General features: G+C 57.5%; 1 protein-coding gene across 1 annotated transcript in view; it reads right to left on the bottom strand.

The window, feature by feature from the left end:
- Positions 1 to 13,237, bottom strand: part of XKR6 (XK related 6) — a 305,924-nt gene extending 292,687 nt beyond the window's left edge. Inside the window, exon 1 of the mRNA XM_075341254.1 lies at positions 12,603 to 13,237. Coding sequence (XP_075197369.1) covers positions 12,603 to 13,237 — 635 coding nt within the window. The remainder of the gene's footprint in view (positions 1 to 12,602) is intronic.
- Between the last annotated feature and the right edge of the window lie 6,267 nt (positions 13,238 to 19,504).

Here is a 19,504-nt window from a genome sequence, read left to right as displayed (position 1 = left end):
GGCCGGGGGTCACCAGGAACCAAACCGATAAAAGCATCCGTCCCGTTCACACTGCTCATGTGGGAACTTAAAATTATGTGTAAATTATATAAAAGGCGGAAAAAAAAACAAACAGAAAAAAATGAAGAGGTATGAGACTGAATGAAATGAAACTTTATTAATGAAAGTAATCAAAATTATACAAAACTAATAAACCATAACAGAAAAACACACCACAATGAGATCAAAAGAAAGGAAACTTTAAAAACAAAACAAAAACATGATTAACAGGATTGTACAAAATAAATAAGAACAAAAGTGAATGCAAAGAAAAAACTAACACATAATACAATAAATAAGTACAATGAGTGACACCGGGAGTCACCAATGTGCACAGGCGGCTACACACATCCACCGCAACACCGGGAATGGGCACAAACGTTGCTTATTCCTGGTTTACTTGGGAGATAAGCGGCGGCACAAGTGTGACAACTGCTCAGAGGGATTATCCTATACATAAATCTGAGGGGGGGGAAGCGGGGCACACAGAGCGAGGGGGGGGGAGCGGGGCACACAGAGCGAGGGGGGGGGGGAGCGGGGCACACAGAGCGAGGGGGGGGGGGAGCGGGGCACACAGAGCGAGGGGGGGGGGGTGCGGGGCACACAGAGCGAGGGGGGGGGGGTGCGGGGCACACAGAGCGAGGGGGGGGGGTGCGGGGCACACAGAGCGAGGGGGGGGGGAGCGGGGCACACAGAGCGAGGGGGGGGGAGCGGGGCACACAGAGCGAGGGGGGGGGAGCGGGGGGGAGCGGGGCACACAGAGCGGGGGGGAGCGGGGCACACAGAGCGAGGGGGAGCGGCAGAGCGGGGCACACAGAGCGAGGGGGGGGAGCGGGGCACACAGAGCGAGGGGGGGGGCGGAGCGGGGCACACAGAGCGAGGGGGGGGGCGGAGCGGGGCACACAGAGCGAGGGGGGGGGCGGAGCGGGGCACACAGAGCGAGGGGGGGGGCGGAGCGGGGCACACAGAGCGAGGGGGGGGGGGAGCGGGGCACACAGAGCGAGGGGGGGGCGGAGCGGGGCACACAGAGCGAGGGGGGGGGCGGAGCGGGGCACACAGAGCGAGGGGGGGGGCGGAGCGGGGCACACAGAGCGAGGGGGGGGGCGGAGCGGGGCACACAGAGCGAGGGGGGGGGGCGGAGCGGGGCACACAGAGCGAGGGGGGGGGCGGAGCGGGGCACACAGAGCGAGGGGGGGGGCGGAGCGGGGCACACAGAGCGAGGGGGGGGGGCGGAGCGGGGCACACAGAGCGAGGGGGGGGCGGAGCGGGGCACACAGAGCGAGGGGGGGGGCGGAGCGGGGCACACAGAGCGAGGGGGGGGGCGGAGCGGGGCACACAGAGCGAGGGGGGGGGGGCGGAGCGGGGCACACAGAGCGAGGGGGGGGGAGCGGGGCACACAGAGCGAGGGGGGGGGGAGCGGGGCACACAGAGCGAGGGGGGGGAGCGGGGCACACAGAGCGAGGGGGGGGAGCGGGGCACACAGAGCGAGGGGGGGGGGCGGAGCGGGGCACACAGAGCGAGGGGGGGGGCGGAGCGGGGCACACAGAGCGAGGGGGGGGGCGGAGCAGGGCACACAGAGCGAGGGGGGGGGGGCGGAGCGGGGCACACAGAGCGAGGGGGGGGGAGCGGGGCACACAGAGCGAGGGGGGGGGGGCGGAGCGGGGCACACAGAGCGAGGGGGGGGGGGAGCGGGGCACACAGAGCGAGGGGGGGGGGCGGAGCGGGGCACACAGAGCGAGGGGGGGGGCGGAGCGGGGCACACAGAGCGAGGGGGGGGGGCGGAGCGGGGCACACAGAGCGAGGGGGGGGGGCGGAGCGGGGCACACAGAGCGAGGGGGGGGGGCGGAGCGGGGCACACAGAGCGAGGGGGGGGGGCGGAGCGGGGCACACAGAGCGAGGGGGGGGGCGGAGCGGGGCACACAGAGCGAGGGGGGGGGCGGAGCGGGGCACACAGAGCGAGGGGGGGGGCGGAGCGGGGCACACAGAGCGAGGGGAGGGGCGGAGCGGGGCACACAGAGCGAGGGGGGGGGGCGGAGCGGGGCACACAGAGCGAGGGGGGGGGGGGCGGAGCGGGGCACACAGAGCGAGGGGGGGGGCGGAGCGGGGCACACAGAGCGAGGGGGGGTGAGGCACACAGAGCGAGGGGGTCGGGAGTGGGGCACACAGAGCGAGGGGGGGGGCGGAGCGGGGCACACAGAGCGAGGGGGGGCGGAGCGGGGCACACAGAGCGAGGGGGGGGGGCGGAGCGGGGCACACAGAGCGAGGGGGGCGGAGCGGGGCACACAGAGCGAGGGGGGGGGCGGAGCGGGGCACACAGAGCGAGGGGGGGTGAGGCACACAGAGCGAGGGGGTCGGGAGCGGGGCACACAGAGCGAGGGGGTCGGGAGCGGGGCACACAGAGCGGGCGCCACACACACGGGGCGGGCGCCACACACACGGGGCGGGCGCCACACACACGGGGCGGGCGCCACACACACGGGGCGGGCGCCACACACACGGGGCGGGCGCCACACACACGGGGCGGGCGCCACACACACGGGGCGAGAGCGGGCGGAAAAAAGAAAGGAAAAGAAGAGAAAGAAAGATAAAAAGAGAGAAGGCATGTGAAAAAGAAAGATCAAGTAACAGCACACCAAGGCGCATGAGAGCCTTATGAGAAAAAGCCAATGCACGCCAGCGAGCAAGACTGGTGACATTGAGGGAATCTGGATCGGAGCATTTGGGGCTGGTAAACATGGTTTTTAAAATTTGGTAAAAACAAACAAAAACTGATTGCACTGGTCCTGAGGACACTGGAGTGAACGGTCGGGTGTCCGTGCCCCTGCTCCCTTACAAGCCCTGCTCTCCCCGGCTGCCCGCTGTAATGTAATCCGTGGCATTAGATCCGGCAGGATTTCTATCCTTTGCTGGTGGACATGACGCGCTGCTGCTCTCGAGGAAGACGTCTATGCAATGAAAAAGCAAAAGAATTTATTCAAAGGCAGCAAAGTAATTATACTGTGTATCCCATCAAATACCAATAACAATGGATATGAAGCCCCTCCAGTGCACGGCTCGGCCCCACCAGCGCCCGGCTCGGCCCCTCCAGTGCGCAGCTTGGCCCCACCAGCGCCCGGCTCGGCCCCTCCAGTGCGCGGCTCGGCCCCACCACAATGAGTCTACCTGTTCTTATACGTGGCAACATTCGCTTTCTGAAAGATTCTGGTTTCAGTTTGTGAACCCAGAACATATTTCTCTTGGCTTCAAACAAGATCTACAACACTTCCATGGAAAGACAGGAATGTGGTACTATCTGACTCTACTACATATAGAGGGAGACAGTACTGCTAAGGAAGACAAGGAGGCAGTACTAGCTATGTCTGTATCGGTCAAATGAAAAGACACACAAGTAGTACTACTTTTGCCTACAGCAATTAGAGATTAGAAGTACTAAGCAACAATTCCAAGGATGTTCAAGACGGTGCAACTTAGGACTGGCGCCCTGTCAGGAATGTACGCACATCTGGAACTACATCCTTTATAGGGAGAGACAGGGAGGCAGTCCTATCCATGCCTAAATCTTTTATAGGGAGAGACAGGGAAGCAGTCCTATCCATGCCTAAATCTTTTATAGGGAGAGACAGGGAGGCAGTCCTATCCATGCCTAAATCTTTTATAGGGAGAGACAGGGAGGCAGTCCTATCCATGCCTAAATCTTTTATAGGGAGAGACAGGGAGGCAGTCCTATCCATGCCTAAATCTTTTATAGGGAGAGACAGGGAGGCAGTCCTATCCACGCCTAAATCTTTTATAGGGAGAGACAGGGAGGCAGTCCTATCCATGCCTAAATCTTTTATAGGGAGAAACAGGAAGGCAGTCCTATCCATGCCTAAATCTTTTATAGGGAGAGACAGGGAGGCAGTCCTATCCATGCCTAAATCTTTTATAGGGAGAGACAGGGAGGCAGTCCTATCCATGCCTAAATCTTTTATAGGGAGAGACAGGGAGGCAGTCCTATCCATGCCTAAATCTTTTATAGGGAGAGACAGGGAGGCAGTCCTATCCATGCCTAAATCTTTTATAGGGAGAGACAGGGAGGCAGTCCTATCCACGCCTAAATCTTTTATAGGGAGAGACAGGGAGGCAGTCCTATCCATGCCTAAATCTTTTATAGGGAGAGACAGGGAGGCAGTCCTATCCATGCCTAAAACTTTTATAGGGAGAGACAGGGAGGCAGTCCTATCCATGCCTAAATCTTTTATAGGGAGAGACAGGAAGGTAGTCTCATCCGTGCCTAAATCCTTTATAGGGAGAGACAGGGAAGCAGTCCTATCCATGTCTAAATCATTTATAAGGAGAAACAGGGAGGCAGTCCTATCCATGCCTAAATCTTATATATGGAGAGACAGGGAGGCAGTCCTATCCATGCCTAAATCTTTTATAGGGAGAGACAGGGAGGCAGTCCTATCCATGCCTAAATCTTTTATAGGGAGAGACAGGGAGGCAGTCCTATCCATGCCTAAATCTTTTATAGGGAGAGACAGGGAGGCAGTCCTATCCATGCCTAAATCTTTTATAGGGAGAGACAGGGAGGCAGTCCTATCCACGCCTAAATCTTTTATAGGGAGAGACAGGGAGGCAGTCCTATCCATGCCTAAATCTTTTATAGGGAGAGACAGGGAGGCAGTCCTATCCATGCCTAAAACTTTTATAGGGAGAGACAGGGAGGCAGTCCTATCCATGCCTAAATCTTTTATAGGGAGAGACAGGAAGGTAGTCTCATCCGTGCCTAAATCCTTTATAGGGAGAGACAGGGAGGCAGTCCTATCCATGTCTAAATCATTTATAAGGAGAAACAGGGAATCAATCCTATCCATGCCTACATGGTTTATAGGGAAAGGAGGCAGTACTATGTGTCTATACCCTTTACAGAGAATGTCAAAGGTGTCAGTACTATCCGTGCCGGATTCCTTTACAGGGAGAAACAGGAAGGCAGTACTATCTGTGCCTGAATCCTTTACATAGATGGAAAGGTGGTAGTATCATCACTACTAATAGCTTTTAAAGGGGAAAGGGGGGGGGGGGGGGGAGTAACTACCCACATCCTTTAAATGCAAAATTTGATGGTAGTACATCTTACATCCCAATCATTTACAGGGAGTCACAGGTAGACAGTACTATCTATGCCGACAGCATTTACAAGGAGAGACAGGCTGGCAGTACCCTCTTCATAAGCATCATGTTAAGGAAGTGACAAGGACACAGCACTATCTGTACCTACAGCACTTAAAGATGCAAGGGAGTAGTACTGCCTGTGCTTACACCATTTACAGGGAGAGATTTATGGCTACACTATGAACATGATGAAGCTCCCGACTTTTAAAGCTACCAAACACCCCCCCGATGGAGTATGCCAGGAAAAGGGGGAGGTGAGTAATTGTAAAAGCCAGGTACACCGCGGGAGTCAAAAAAATCTTCTATAGAAAAGATCTAGAAAAAAAAAATTGGGTACAAATGTATGAGAAGTTCTCCAATCGGGAATATGGATCGGTAGCGAAGTCCTCAACCTCATGAATGAATAACCAGAGGGCGGAAGGTCGCACCTTTACTAGAAATTTCTCATAACGAGCCGCTATTCCTCGATTACTCAACATCGTGGTATCGCAATGCTTTCAGGTAGCAAATAAAACACGAAACCGTGCCCAAAGAGTGGAAACTAAGACCGCACGTGCCCCCGTGCAGGAGACCGCTGCCGCAGATCGGTATTCCTGCAATGTTCCCAGCACAAATGAAAAAAGAAAAATCTGTGAACGTAAAAGGCACGAGAGGGGGGGGGGGGGGGGGGTGTGATGAGTCGCGGCAGCTCCCACCTTCACGGGTTTTAACCTCCCCCACACACAAACACACACACGCGCTCCTCATCTGCACACACGCGCGCTCCTCAGCTGCAGCCTGCTACAGACGAGCCAACGATAGAACCGGGGAACGCAACAATGTAGCTGCTCATAGAATCCTACACTAGAGATTCCGGCCATTACCGTCCCCCAGAAGCAGACCCACAACACCGGCCATCGGATAGGAATAACCCACAACACCGGCCATCAGATAGGAATAACCCACAACGCCGGCCATCGGATAGGAATAACCCACAACGCCGGCCATCGGATAGGAATAACCCACAACGCCGGCCATCGGATAGGAATAACCCACAACGCCGGCCATCGGGTAGGAATAACCCACAACGCCGGCCATCGGATAGGAATAACTCACAACGCCGGCCATCGGATAGGAATAACCCACAGGCAGGCCTGACATCTATTGCCGAGGGGCGAGGGCCGGCAAGGAAACCCAAGGGGGGGCGAGGGGCCGGCAAGGAAACCCAAGGGGGGGCGAGGGGCCGGCAAGGAAACCCAAGGGGGGGCGAGGGGCCGGCAAGGAAACCCAAGGGGGGGCGAGGGGCCGGCAAGGAAACCCAAGGGGAGGCGAGGGGCCGGCAAGGAAACCCAAGGGGGGGCGAGGGGCCGGCAAGGAAACCCAAGGGGGGGCGAGGGGCCGGCAAGGAAACCCAAGGGGGGGCGAGGGGCCGGCAAGGAAACCCAAGGGGAGGCGAGGGGCCGGCAAGGAAACCCAAGGGGAGGCGAGGGGCCGGCAAGGAAACCCAAGGGGAGGCGAGGGGCCGGCAAGGAAACCCAAGGGGAGGCGAGGGGCCGGCAAGGAAACCCAAGGGGAGGCGAGGGGCCGGCAAGGAAACCCAAGGGGAGGCGAGGGGCCGGCAAGGAAACCCAAGGGGAGGCGAGGGGCCGGCAAGGAAACCCAAGGGGAGGCGAGGGGCCGGCAAGGAAACCCAAGGGGAGGCGAGGGGCCGGCAAGGAAACCCAAGGGGAGGCGAGGGGCCGGCAAGGAAACCCAAGGGGAGGCGAGGGGCCGGCAAGGAAACCCAAGGGGAGGCGAGGGGCCGGCAAGGAAACCCAAGGGGAGGCGAGGGGCCGGCAAGGAAACCCAAGGGGAGGCGAGGGGCCGGCAAGGAAACCCAAGGGGAGGCGAGGGGCCGGCAAGGAAACCCAAGGGGAGGCGAGGGGCCGGCAAGGAAACCCAAGGGGAGGCGAGGGGCCGGCAAGGAAACCCAAGGGGAGGCGAGGGGCCGGCAAGGAAACCCAAGGGGAGGCGAGGGGCCGGCAAGGAAACCCAAGGGGAGGCGAGGGGCCGGCAAGGAAACCCAAGGGGAGGCGAGGGGCCGGCAAGGAAACCCAAGGGGAGGCGAGGGGCCGGCAAGGAAACCCAAGGGGAGGCGAGGGGCCGGCAAGGAAACCCAAGGGGAGGCGAGGGGCCGGCAAGGAAACCCAAGGGGAGGCGAGGGGCCGGCAAGGAAACCCAAGGGGAGGCGAGGGGCCGGCAAGGAAACCCAAGGGGAGGCGAGGGGCCGGCAAGGAAACCCAAGGGGAGGCGAGGGGCCGGCAAAGAAACCCAAGGGGAGGCGAGGGGCCGGCAAGGAAACCCAAGGGGAGGCGAGGGGCCGGCAAGGAAACCCAAGGGGAGGCGAGGGGCCGGCAAGGAAACCCAAGGGGAGGCGAGGGGCCGGCAAGGAAACCCAAGGGGAGGCGAGGGGCCGGCAAGGAAACCCAAGGGGAGGCGAGGGGCCGGCAAGGAAACCCAAGGGGAGGCGAGGGGCCGGCAAGGAAACCCAAGGGGAGGCGAGGGGCCGGCAAGGAAACCCAAGGGGAGGCGAGGGGCCGGCAAGGAAACCCAAGGGGAGGCGAGGGGCCGGCAAGGAAACCCAAGGGGAGGCGAGGGGCCGGCAAGGAAACCCAAGGGGAGGCGAGGGGCCGGCAAGGAAACCCAAGGGGAGGCGAGGGGCCGGCAAGGAAACCCAAGGGGAGGCGAGGGGCCGGCAAGGAAACCCAAGGGGAGGCGAGGGGCCGGCAAGGAAACCCAAGGGGAGGCGAGGGGCCGGCAAGGAAACCCAAGGGGAGGCGAGGGGCCGGCAAGGAAACCCAAGGGGAGGCGAGGGGCCGGCAAGGAAACCCAAGGGGAGGCGAGGGGCCGGCAAGGAAACCCAAGGGGAGGCGAGGGGCCGGCAAGGAAACCCAAGGGGAGGCGAGGGGCCGGCAAGGAAACCCAAGGGGAGGCGAGGGGCCGGCAAGGAAACCCAAGGGGAGGCGAGGGGCCGGCAAGGAAACCCAAGGGGAGGCGAGGGGCCGGCAAGGAAACCCAAGGGGAGGCGAGGGGCCGGCAAGGAAACCCAAGGGGAGGCGAGGGGCCGGCAAGGAAACCCAAGGGGAGGCGAGGGGCCGGCAAGGAAACCCAAGGGGAGGCGAGGGGCCGGCAAGGAAACCCAAGGGGAGGCGAGGGGCCGGCAAGGAAACCCAAGGGGAGGCGAGGGGCCGGCAAGGAAACCCAAGGGGAGGCGAGGGGCCGGCAAGGAAACCCAAGGGGAGGCGAGGGGCCGGCAAGGAAACCCAAGGGGAGGCGAGGGGCCGGCAAGGAAACCCAAGGGGAGGCGAGGGGCCGGCAAGGAAACCCAAGGGGAGGCGAGGGGCCGGCAAGGAAACCCAAGGGGAGGCGAGGGGCCGGCAAGGAAACCCAAGGGGAGGCGAGGGGCCGGCAAGGAAACCCAAGTGGAGGCGAGGGGCCGGCAAGGAAACCCAAGGGGAGGCGAGGGGCCGGCAAGGAAACCCAAGGGGAGGCGAGGGGCCGGCAAGGAAACCCAAGGGGAGGCGAGGGGCCGGCAAGGAAACCCAAGGGGAGGCGAGGGGCCGGCAAGGAAACCCAAGGGGAGGCGAGGGGCCGGCAAGGAAACCCAAGGGGAGGCGAGGGGCCGGCAAGGAAACCCAAGGGGAGGCGAGGGGCCGGCAAGGAAACCCAAGGGGAGGCGAGGGGCCGGCAAGGAAACCCAAGGGGAGGCGAGGGGCCGGCAAGGAAACCCAAGGGGAGGCGAGGGGCCGGCAAGGAAACCCAAGGGGAGGCGAGGGGCCGGCAAGGAAACCCAAGGGGAGGCGAGGGGCCGGCAAGGAAACCCAAGGGGAGGCGAGGGGCCGGCAAGGAAACCCAAGGGGAGGCGAGGGGCCGGCAAGGAAACCCAAGGGGAGGCGAGGGGCCGGCAAGGAAACCCAAGGGGAGGCGAGGGGCCGGCAAGGAAACCCAAGGGGAGGCGAGGGGCCGGCAAGGAAACCCAAGGGGAGGCGAGGGGCCGGCAAGGAAACCCAAGGGGAGGCGAGGGGCCGGCAAGGAAACCCAAGGGGAGGCGAGGGGCCGGCAAGGAAACCCAAGGGGAGGCGAGGGGCCGGCAAGGAAACCCAAGGGGAGGCGAGGGGCCGGCAAGGAAACCCAAGGGGAGGCGAGGGGCCGGCAAGGAAACCCAAGGGGAGGCGAGGTTCAGCACTGGACTATGGACCACTCCCAATATAGGTGTGCCCTTCTGCCCCTGCTCCCAGTATAGGTGGGCGGCTCTGCCCATGCTCCCAGTATATCTGAGTGGCTCTACCCCCGCTCCCAGTATAGATCTGTGGTTCAGCTCCCAGTAGAGGTGTACAATTCAGCACACGTTCCCAGTATAGGTCTGTGATTCAGCAATGGAGTATGGACAGCTCCCAGTATAGGTGTGCGGTTCTGCCCCTACTTCCAGTATAGACCTGCGGTTCAGCACTGGACTATGGACACTTCCCAGTAAAGGTGGTCGGTTCTGCCCCCGCTCCCAGTAAAGGTGGTCGGTTCTGCCCCCGCTCCCAGTAAAGGTGGTCGGTTCTGCCCCCGCTCCCAGTAAAGGTGGTCGGTTCTGCCCCCGCTCCCAGTAAAGGTGGTCGGTTCTGCCCCCGCTCCCAGTAAAGGTGGTCGGTTCTGCCCCCGCTCCCAGTAAAGGTGGTCGGTTCTGCCCCCGCTCCCAGTAAAGGTGGTCGGTTCTGCCCCCGCTCCCAGTAAAGGTGGTCGGTTCTGCCCCCGCTCCCAGTAAAGGTGGTCGGTTCTGCCCCCGCTCCCAGAAAAGGTGGTCGGTTCTGCCCCTGTTCCCAGTAAAGGTCTATGGTTCAGCACTGGACAGCTCCCAGTATAGGTCTATGGATCAGCACTGGACAGCTCCCAGTATAGGTCTATGGATCAGCACTGGACAGCTCCCAGTATAGGCCTATGGATCAGCACTGGACAGCTCCCAGTATAGGCCTATGGATCAGCACTGGACAGCTCCCAGTATAGGTCTATGGATCAGCACTGGACAGCACCCAGTATAGGTCTATGGTACAGCACTGGACAGCTCCCAGTATAGGCCTATGGTACAGCACTGGACAGCTCCCAGTATAGGCCTATGGATCAGCACTGGACAGCTCCCAGTATAGGTCTATGGATCAGCACTGGACAGCTCCCAGTATAGGCCTATGGATCAGCACTGGACAGCTCCCAGTATAGGCCTATGGTACAGCACTGGACAGCTCCCAGTATAGGTCTATGGTTGAGCCCTGCATTGCTCCTAGTAAGGGTCTGTGGTTTAGCGCCCGCTCCCAGTCTGGAGTCTGCAGCTCCGCACAGGGGCCGGGGCCGGCTCTCAGCGCCCACACAATACCTGACCTGCCTGACAAACACTCCCAGCATCGCTGCTGACATTGCACCAATTTCCATCACATTCACATGGTTCCAGCAGCTCCGGTGCCCCCTGCGATGTCGGGGAGCGGCCCCCCCAGTGTCTGTGATGATGTATACACACCGGAGGCACCCCTGGGTGTAGCTGCCGGGTGTGAGGCTGCCGTGTGATCTCCACCATGCAGAATGGCAGGAAGGTTATTCACAGGAGCCTACACGCCGGCCAGGGCCGTATCTCTCCTGGATGAAGGTTAATGGAGCGTTCTCCAGACAGCAGCAGCGCTGGAGGAATATCATCTGTATTACACATCCGCCGAGCCCTGAATCATCAGCACTGTACAGGATCCCTGCCCCCCACATGTAGGGCCCCCCAATAATTGATGTATAAGCAGCCATCACTCCGGAGATTATGCTCCATCCCCCATAGCACCAGCGTCATTTCATCTCCCGGAAGAGGGCACCATTCACACTAACACCAGAAACCGTCCTGTGCCCCCCAAAATGAGCATCAGCCAGAACTGTGAATCACTGTATATGCAAGAGCATACCCCCAACACAAGGAATCCCACCCCGCGGCCCCCCGTATCCACTATGTCCCCTGATCACACGTCTCCGCACAGCCCTCTGTGTCCGTCTCCTCGTACCCCCTTCTTCCCGGCAGTATCATCATCGGGTAAGAGGATAAACCCCCCCAGATTGTGAGAGTACGATAGCGCGTCTCCCTCCAAATCCGAGCATTAACCCATTATTGTAAGTGCAGCAGCTCCTGCGCCTCGTACAGTGTCCTCACATCACCAGCACAGCTGGCACCGGACCAGCCCTCATCCCTGGAAGCTCCCAATAAGAGTGTGGCAAAGGGGCGCCAAAACCTGCACCCCCTAAGAGGGCGCCAAAGCCCAGCGCCGCCTCCGAGGGGGGGGGCAAAGCCCAACACCCCCTCCAAGAGGGTGCCAAGGCCAGGTCCCCCATCCAAAAGGGGAGCAAAACCCAGAGCCCACTCCAAGAGAGCACCAAGCCAGAACCCTTCCAAGAGGGCGCCAAAGCCCAGCGCCCCCCTCCAAGAGGGCGCCAAAGCCCAGCGCCCCCTCCAAGAGGGCGCCAAAGCCCAGCGCCCCCTCCAAGAGGGCGCCAAAGCCCAGCGCCCCCTCCAAGAGGGCGCCAAAGCCCAACGCCCCCTCCAAGAGGGCGCCAAAGCCCAGCGCCCCCTCCAAGAGGGCGTCAAAGCCTGCACCCCCTCCAAGAGGGCACTAAAGCCCAGCGCCCCCTCCAAGAGGGCGTCAAAGCCTGCACCCCCTCCAAGAGGGCGCCAAAGCCCAGCGCCCCCTCCAAGAGGGCGTCAAAGCCTTCCCCCTCTCCAAGAGGGCGTCAAAGCCCAGCGCTCCCTCCAAGAGGGCGTCAAAGCCCAGCGCCCCCTCCAAGAGGGCGCCAAAGCCCAACAACCCCTCCAAGAGGGCGTCAAAGCCCAGCGCCCCCTCCAAGAGGGCGCCAAAGCCCAACAACCCCTCCAAGAGGGCGTCAAAGCACAGCGCCCCCTCCAAGACGGCGCCAAAGCCCATTGTCCCCTCCAAGAGGGCGCCAAAGCCCAGCGCCCCCTCCAAGGGGGGGGGGGGCAAAGCCCAACACCCCCTCCAAGAGGGTGCCAAGGCCAGGTCCCACATCCAAAAGGGGAGAAAAACCCAGAGCCCCCTCAAAGAGGGGCACCAAACCCAGAGCCCCCTCCAAGAGGGGCACCAAACCCAGAGCCCCCTCCAAGAGGGGCACCAAACCCAGAGCCCCCTCCAAGAGGGGCACCAAACCCAGAGCCCCCTCCAAAGCATCAATCCAGCACCCTTCCAAAAGAGCGCCAAACCAGAGCCCCCCCAGAGCATCAATCCAGCGCCCCAGTATTAATCCAACGCCCCTCACACTGCCAGGCCACCAGAGCTGCGCCCCAGCAGTCATCCCGGGCACCTGACATCACTCCCCCCAGTGGCAGCGCACTGTCCACCATGCTTTCCCCTTCCGCGGCGCTCTCTTACCTCCAGACTTGCCCCATCTGCAGCACATGGATGACGGACTGCCAGATCCACACAGACAGGCGGCAGAGGCCGTGGGCCCCGGGGCTGGTGGTGCTGTAGGGGTGATGGCGGTGGTAGTAGTGGTGGTGAGTGTTGCCCATCATGGGGGGTCCCCGGCTGCTCAGCCCCTCCACCGCCCCCAGCCCGCCGCCGGTGTAGTCCTGGGCGAACCACCTGAAGCTGAGGATCTGCACCAGCACGGAGGGCACCAGCACGAAGCCCAGCGTCAGCCAGAAGCACACGTAGTCCCGCTGGGAGTAGTAGTCCGCCGCCAGCCACACGTCGGTGCCCACGTCCCAGAAGAAGACGAGCAGGGCCAGCACGATCCACAGGCAGTCCAGCCAGGCGCGGTCCCCGTGCGCGGCCCCGGGCGGCCCCCTCACCCGCCGCAGCAGGGCGCGCAGGCAGGCCGAGCGGCAGCCCCAGTAGCAGGACGACGTGTTACAGCAGTGGCAGATGTGGATGGAGCTGCTCTCCCCGGGGTCCCCGTCCGCCGCCCGCCCGTCCCCCACCGCCGCCGCTGCCGCCTCGTCCAGGTTATGCAGCTGGGCGAAACCGGAGCCGACCCCCAACACGCCGTCCGACTTCGCCGCCATCTTCCTTCTCTCCAAAACCAACCGGGGGGGGGGATCCTTCTGCTTCCGCCCCTGGTGACGTCACTTCCGCCCCCTCCCTGACTCCTGGACACCTTTTTTGGTGGGGGTTCAAAATGGCCTCCAACCTGGGGTCATGTGACCCCTCCTTGATTGGGGGGGGTCACTTAGACTTTACCTTGCACAGTCTTTAGGGAAGGTGTGAAGAGTCCCAGACAGTCACTGACAGCAAGCAGAGGCCGGGGAGGACTGGGGGGCACAGCTGCCTGACACTGGGACAGGCCCTATCCAATCACAGCTTCATAGGACCCTCAAGTAGCTCCTCCTGGTCACAGCCTGCTGACAGACTAATACACGGTGGATTGCTGGGATTTGTAGCTCTAGAGCTGGAACCCTCAGGTAGCTCCTCCTGGTCACAGGCTGCTGGTAGAGACTGATAGAGGGTAGATTGCTGGGAATTATAGTTCTAGAGCTGGAACCCTCAGGTAGCTCCTCCTGGTTACAGGCTACTGGTAGAGACTAATACAAGGTAGATTGCTGGGATTTATAGTTCTAGAGCTGGAACACTCAGGTAGCTCCTCCTGGTTACAGGCTACTGATAAAGACTGACACAGGGTGGATTGCTGGCAGTTATAGTTCTAGAGCTGAAACCCTCAGGTAGCTCCTCCTGGTCACAGGCTGCTGGTAGAGACTGATATGGGGTAGATTGCTGGGATTTGTAGTTTTAGAGCTGGAACACTCAGGTAGCTCCTCCTGGTCACAGGTTACTGATAAAGACTGATATAGGGTAGATTACTGGGATTTGTAGTTGTTCTAGACCTGGAACCCTCAAGTAGCTCCTCCTGGTTACAGGTTACTGATAGAGACTGATATGCGGTAGATTGCTGGGATTTGTAGTTCTAGAGCTGGAACCCTCAGGTAGTACCTCCTGGTCACAGGCTACTGGTAGAGACTGATACAGGGTAGATTACTGGGATTTGTAGTTCTATAGCTCAAACCCTCAGGTAGCTCTCCCTGGTCACAGGCTACTGGTAGAGACTGATATGGGGTAGATTGCTGGGATTTGTAGTTCTAGAGCTGGAACCCTCAGGTAGCTCCTCCTGGTTACAGACTACTAATAGAGATTGATACACGGTAGATTGCTGGGATTTCTAGTTGCTCTAAAGATGGAACCCTCCAGTAGCTCCTCTTGGTTATAAACTACTGATAAAGATTGATATGGGGTAGATTGCTGGGATTTGTAGTTCTAGAGCTGGAACCCTCAGGTAGCTCCTCCTGGTCACAGGCTACTGATAGAGACTGATACACGGTAGATTGCTGGGATTTGTAGTTCTAGAGCTGGAACTCTCAGGTAGCTCCTCCTGGTCACAGGCTGCTAGTAGAGACTGATATGTGGTAGATTGCTGGGATTTGTAATGCTAGAGCTGGAACCCTCAGGTAGCTCCTCCTGGTCACAGGCTACTGGTAGAGACTGATACACGGTAGATTGCTGGGATTTATAGTTGCTTTAGAAATGGAACCCTCCGGTAGCTCCTCTTGGTTACAGGCTACTGATAAAGACTGATATTGGGTAGATTGCTGGGATTTGTAGTTCTAGAGCTGGAACCCTCAGGTAGCTCCTCCTGGTTACAGGCTACTGATAAAGACTGACACAGGGTTGATTGCTAGCAGTTATAGTTCTATAGCTGGAACCCTCAGGTAGCTCCTCCTGGTCACAGGCCGCTGGTAGAGACTGATATGTGGTAGATTTCTGGGATTTGTAGTTCTAGTGGTGGAACCCTCAGGTAGCTCCTCCTGGTCACAGGCAAATGACAGACTGATACACGGTAGATTACTGGGATTTCTAGTTCTAGTGGTGGAACCCTCAGGTAGCTCCTCCTGGTCACAGGCTACTGGTAGAGTATGATACAGGGTAGATTGCTGGGATTTGTAGTTCTAGAGCTGGAACCCTCAGGTAGCTCCTCCTGGTCACAGGCTACTGGTAGAGCATGATACAGGGTAGATTGCTGGGATTTGTAGTTCTAGAGGTGGAACCATCAGGTAGCTCCTGCTGGTCACATTCTACTGATAGAGACTGATACACGGTAGATTGCTGAGATTTCTAGTTGCTCTAGAGATGGAACCCTCCGGTAGCTCCTCTTGGTTATAAACTACTGATAACGATTGATATGAGGTAGATTGCTGGGATTTGTAGTTCTAGAGGTGGAACCCTCACGTAGCTCCTCCTGGTTACAGGCTACTGGTAGAGACTGATATGGGGTAGATTGCTGGGATTTATAGTTCTAGAGTTGGAACCCTCAGGTAGTTCCTCCTGGTTACAGGCTTCTGATAAAGACTGATATTGGGTGGATTGCTGGGATTTGAAGTTCTAGAGGTGGAACCCTCAGGTTGCTCCTCCTGGTCACAGGCTACTGGTAGACACTGATAAGGGGTAGATTGCTGGGATTTGTAGTTCTAGAGTTGGAACCCTCAGGTAGCTCCTCCTGGTCACAGGCTACTGACATACTGATACACGGTAGATTGCTGGGGTTTGTAGTTCTAGCGGTGGAACCCTCAGGTAGCTCCTCCTGGTTACAGGCTACTGGTAGAGACTGATATGGGGTAGATTGCTGTGATTTGTAGTTCTAGAGCTGGAACCCTCGGGTAGCTCCTCCTGGTTACAGGCTACTGATTGATGGGATTTGTAGCTCTAGAGCTGGAACCCTCAGGTAGCTCCTCCTGGTCACAGGCAACTGACAGACTGATACATGGTAGATTGGTGGGATTTGTAGTTCTAGCGGTGGAACCCTCAGGTAGCTCCTGCTGGTTACAGACTACTTATAGAGACTGATACACGGTAGATTGCTGGGATTTCTAGTTGCTTTAGAAATGGAACCCTCCAGTAGCTCCTCCTGGTTACAGGCTACTGATAGAGACTGATACACGGATTGCTGGGATTTGTAGTTCTAGAGGTGGAAAACTCAGGTAGGTCCTCCTGGTCACAGACTACTGATAGAGACTGATACACGGATTGCTGGGATTTGTAGTTCTAGCGGTGGAACCATCAGGTAGCTCCTGCTGGTTACAGACTACTGATAGAGACTGATACACGGTAGATTGCTGAGATTTCTAGTTGCTCTAGAGATGGAACCCTCCGGTAGCTCCTCTTGGTTATAAACTACTGATAACGATTGATATGAGGTAGATTGCTGGGATTTGTAGTTCTAGAAGTGGAACCCTCAGGTAGCTCCTCCTGGTTACAGGCTACTGGTAGAGACTGATATGGGGTAGATTGCTGGGATTTGTAGTTCTAGAGTTGGAACCCTCAGGTAGTTCCTCCTGGTTACAGGCTACTGATAAAGACTGATATTGGGTGGATTACTGGGATTTGAAGTTCTAGAGGTGGAACCCTCAGGTTGCTCCTCCTGGTCACAGGCTGCTGATAAAGACTGATATGTGGTAGATTGCTGGGATTCGTAGTTCTAGAGGTGGAACCCTTGGGTAGCTCCTCCTGGTCACTGGCTACTGATAAAGACTGATATGGGGTAGATTGCTGGGATTTGTAGTTCTAGAGGTGGAACCCTCAGGTAGCTCCTCCTGGTTACAGGCTACTGGTAGAGACTGATATGGGGTAGATTGCTGGGATTTGAAGTTCTAGAGCTGGAACCCTCAGGTAGCTCCTCTAGGTTACAGGCTTCTGATAGAGACTGACATTAGGCAAATTGCTGGGATTTGTAGTTGCTTTAGAGCTGGAACTCTCAGGTAGCTCCTCCTGGTCACAGGCTACTGATAAAGACTGATATGGGGTAGATTGCTGGTATTTGTAGTTCTAGAACTGGAACCCTCAGGTAGCTCCTCCTGGTCACAAACTACTGATAAAGACTGATACAGGGTACATTGCTGGGATTTGTAGTTCTAGAGCTGGAATCCTCAGATAGCTCCTCCAGGTTACAGCCCACTGGTAGAGACTGACATTAGGCAAATTGCTGGGATTTGTAGTTGCTTCAGAGCTGGAACCCACAGGTAGCTCCTCTTGGTCACAGGCTGCTGATAAAGACTGATATGTGGTAGATTGCTGGGATTCGTAGTTCTAGAGGTGGAACTCTTGGGTAGCTCCTCCTGGTCACTGGCTACTGATAAAGACTGATATGGGGTTGATTGCTAGGATTTGTAGTTCTAGAGGTGGAACCCTCAGGTAGCTCCTCCTGGTCACAGGCTACTGATAAAGACTGATATGGGGTAGATTGCTGGGATTTGTAGTTCTAGAGGCGGAACCCTCAGGTAGCTCCTCCTGGTCACTGGCTACTGATAAAGACTGATATGAGATAGATTACTGGGATTTGTAGTTGTTCTAGAGCTGGAACCCTAAGGTAGCTCCTCCTGGTTACAGGCTACTGCTAGAGACTGGTATGGTGTAGATTGCTGGGATTCGTAGTTCTAAAGGTGGAACCCTCGGGTAGCTCCTCCTGGTTACAGGCTACTGATAGAGGTTGATATGGGGTAAATTGCTGGGATTTGTAGTTGTTTCACAGCTGGAACCCTCAGGCAGCTCCTCCTGGTTACAGGCTACTGGTAGAGACTGATATGGGGTAGATTGATGGGATTTGTAGTTCTAGAGCTGGAACCTTCAGGTAGCTCCTCCTGGTCACAGGCAACTGACAGACTGATACATGGTAGATTGGTGGGATTTGTAGTTCTAGCGGTGGAACCCTCAGGTAGCTCCTGCTGGTTACAGACTACTAATAGAGACTGATACACGGTAGATTGCTGTGATTTCTAGTTGCTTTAGAAATGGAACCCTCCAGTAGCTCCTCCTGGTTACAGGCTACTGATAGAGACTGATACACGGATTGCTGGGATTTGTAGTTCTAGAGGTGGAAAACTCAGGTAGCTCCTCCTGGTCACAGACTACTGATAGAGACTGATACACGGATTGCTGGGATTTGTAGTTCTAGCGGTGGAACCATCAGGTAGCTCCTGCTGGTCACATTCTACTGATAGAGACTGATACACGGTAGATTGCTGAGATTTCTAGTTGTTCTAGAGATGGAACCCTCCGGTAGCTCCTCTTGGTTATAAACTACTGATAACGATTGATATGAGGTAGATTGCTGGGATTTGTAGTTCTAGAAGTGGAACCCTCAGGTAGCTCCTCCTGGTTACAGGCTACTGGTAGAGACTGATATGGGGTAGATTGCTGGGATTTGTAGTTCTAGAGTTGGAACCCTCAGGTAGTTCCTCCTGGTTACAGGCTACTGATAAAAACTGATTTTGGTTGGATTACTGGGATTTGAAGTTCTAGAGGTGGAACCCTCAGGTTGCTCCTCTTGGTCACAGGCTGCTGATAAAGACTGATAAGGGGTAGATTGCTGGGATTTGTAGTTCTAGAGGTGGAACCCTCAGGTAGATCCCCCAGGTTACAGCCCACTGGTAGAGACTGACAGGCAAATTGCTGGGATTTGTAGTTGCTTCAGAGCTGAAACCCTCAGGTAGCTCCTCCTGGTCACAGGCTGCTGATAAAGACTGATATGTGGTAGATTGCTGGGATTCGTAGTTCTAGAGGTGGAACCCTCAGGTAGCTCCTCCTGGTTACAGGCTACTGGTAGAGACTAATATGGGGTAGATTGCTGAGATTTGAAGTTCTAGAGCTGGAACCCTCAGGTAGCTCCTCTAGGTTACAGGCTACTGATAGAGACTGACATTAGGCAAATTGCTGGGATTTGTAGTTGCTTTAGAGCTGGAACTCTCAGGTAGCTCCTCCTGGTCACAGGCTACTGATAAAGACTGATATGGGGTAGATTGCTGGTATTTGTAGTTCTAGATGTGGAACCCTCAGGTAGCTCTTCCTGGTTAGAGGCTACTGATAGAGACTGGTATGGTGTAGATTGCTGGGATTTGTAGTTCTAGAACTGGAACCCTCAGGTAGCTCCTCCTGGTCACAAACTACTGATAAAGACTGATACAGGGTACATTGCTGGGATTTGTAGTTCTAGAGCTGGAATCGTCAGATAGCTCCTCCAGGTTACAGCCCACTGGTAGAGACTGACATTAGGCAAATTGCTGGGATTTGTAGTTGCTTCAGAGCTGGAACCCACAGGTAGCTCCTCCTGGTCACAGGCTGCTGATAAAGGCTGATATGTGGTAGATTGCTGGGATTCGTAGTTCTAGAGGTGAAACCCTTGGGTAGCTCCTCCTGGTCACTGGCTACTGATAAAGACTGATATGGGGTTGATTGCTGGGATTTGTAGTTCTAGAGGTGGAACCCTCAGGTAGCTCCTCCTGGTCACTGGC

Source organism: Anomaloglossus baeobatrachus, chromosome 3 (assembly GCF_048569485.1).
Source record: "Anomaloglossus baeobatrachus isolate aAnoBae1 chromosome 3, aAnoBae1.hap1, whole genome shotgun sequence".
NCBI lineage: Eukaryota > Metazoa > Chordata > Amphibia > Anura > Aromobatidae > Anomaloglossus > Anomaloglossus baeobatrachus.
This window is presented reverse-complemented; position numbering and strand designations above follow the sequence as displayed.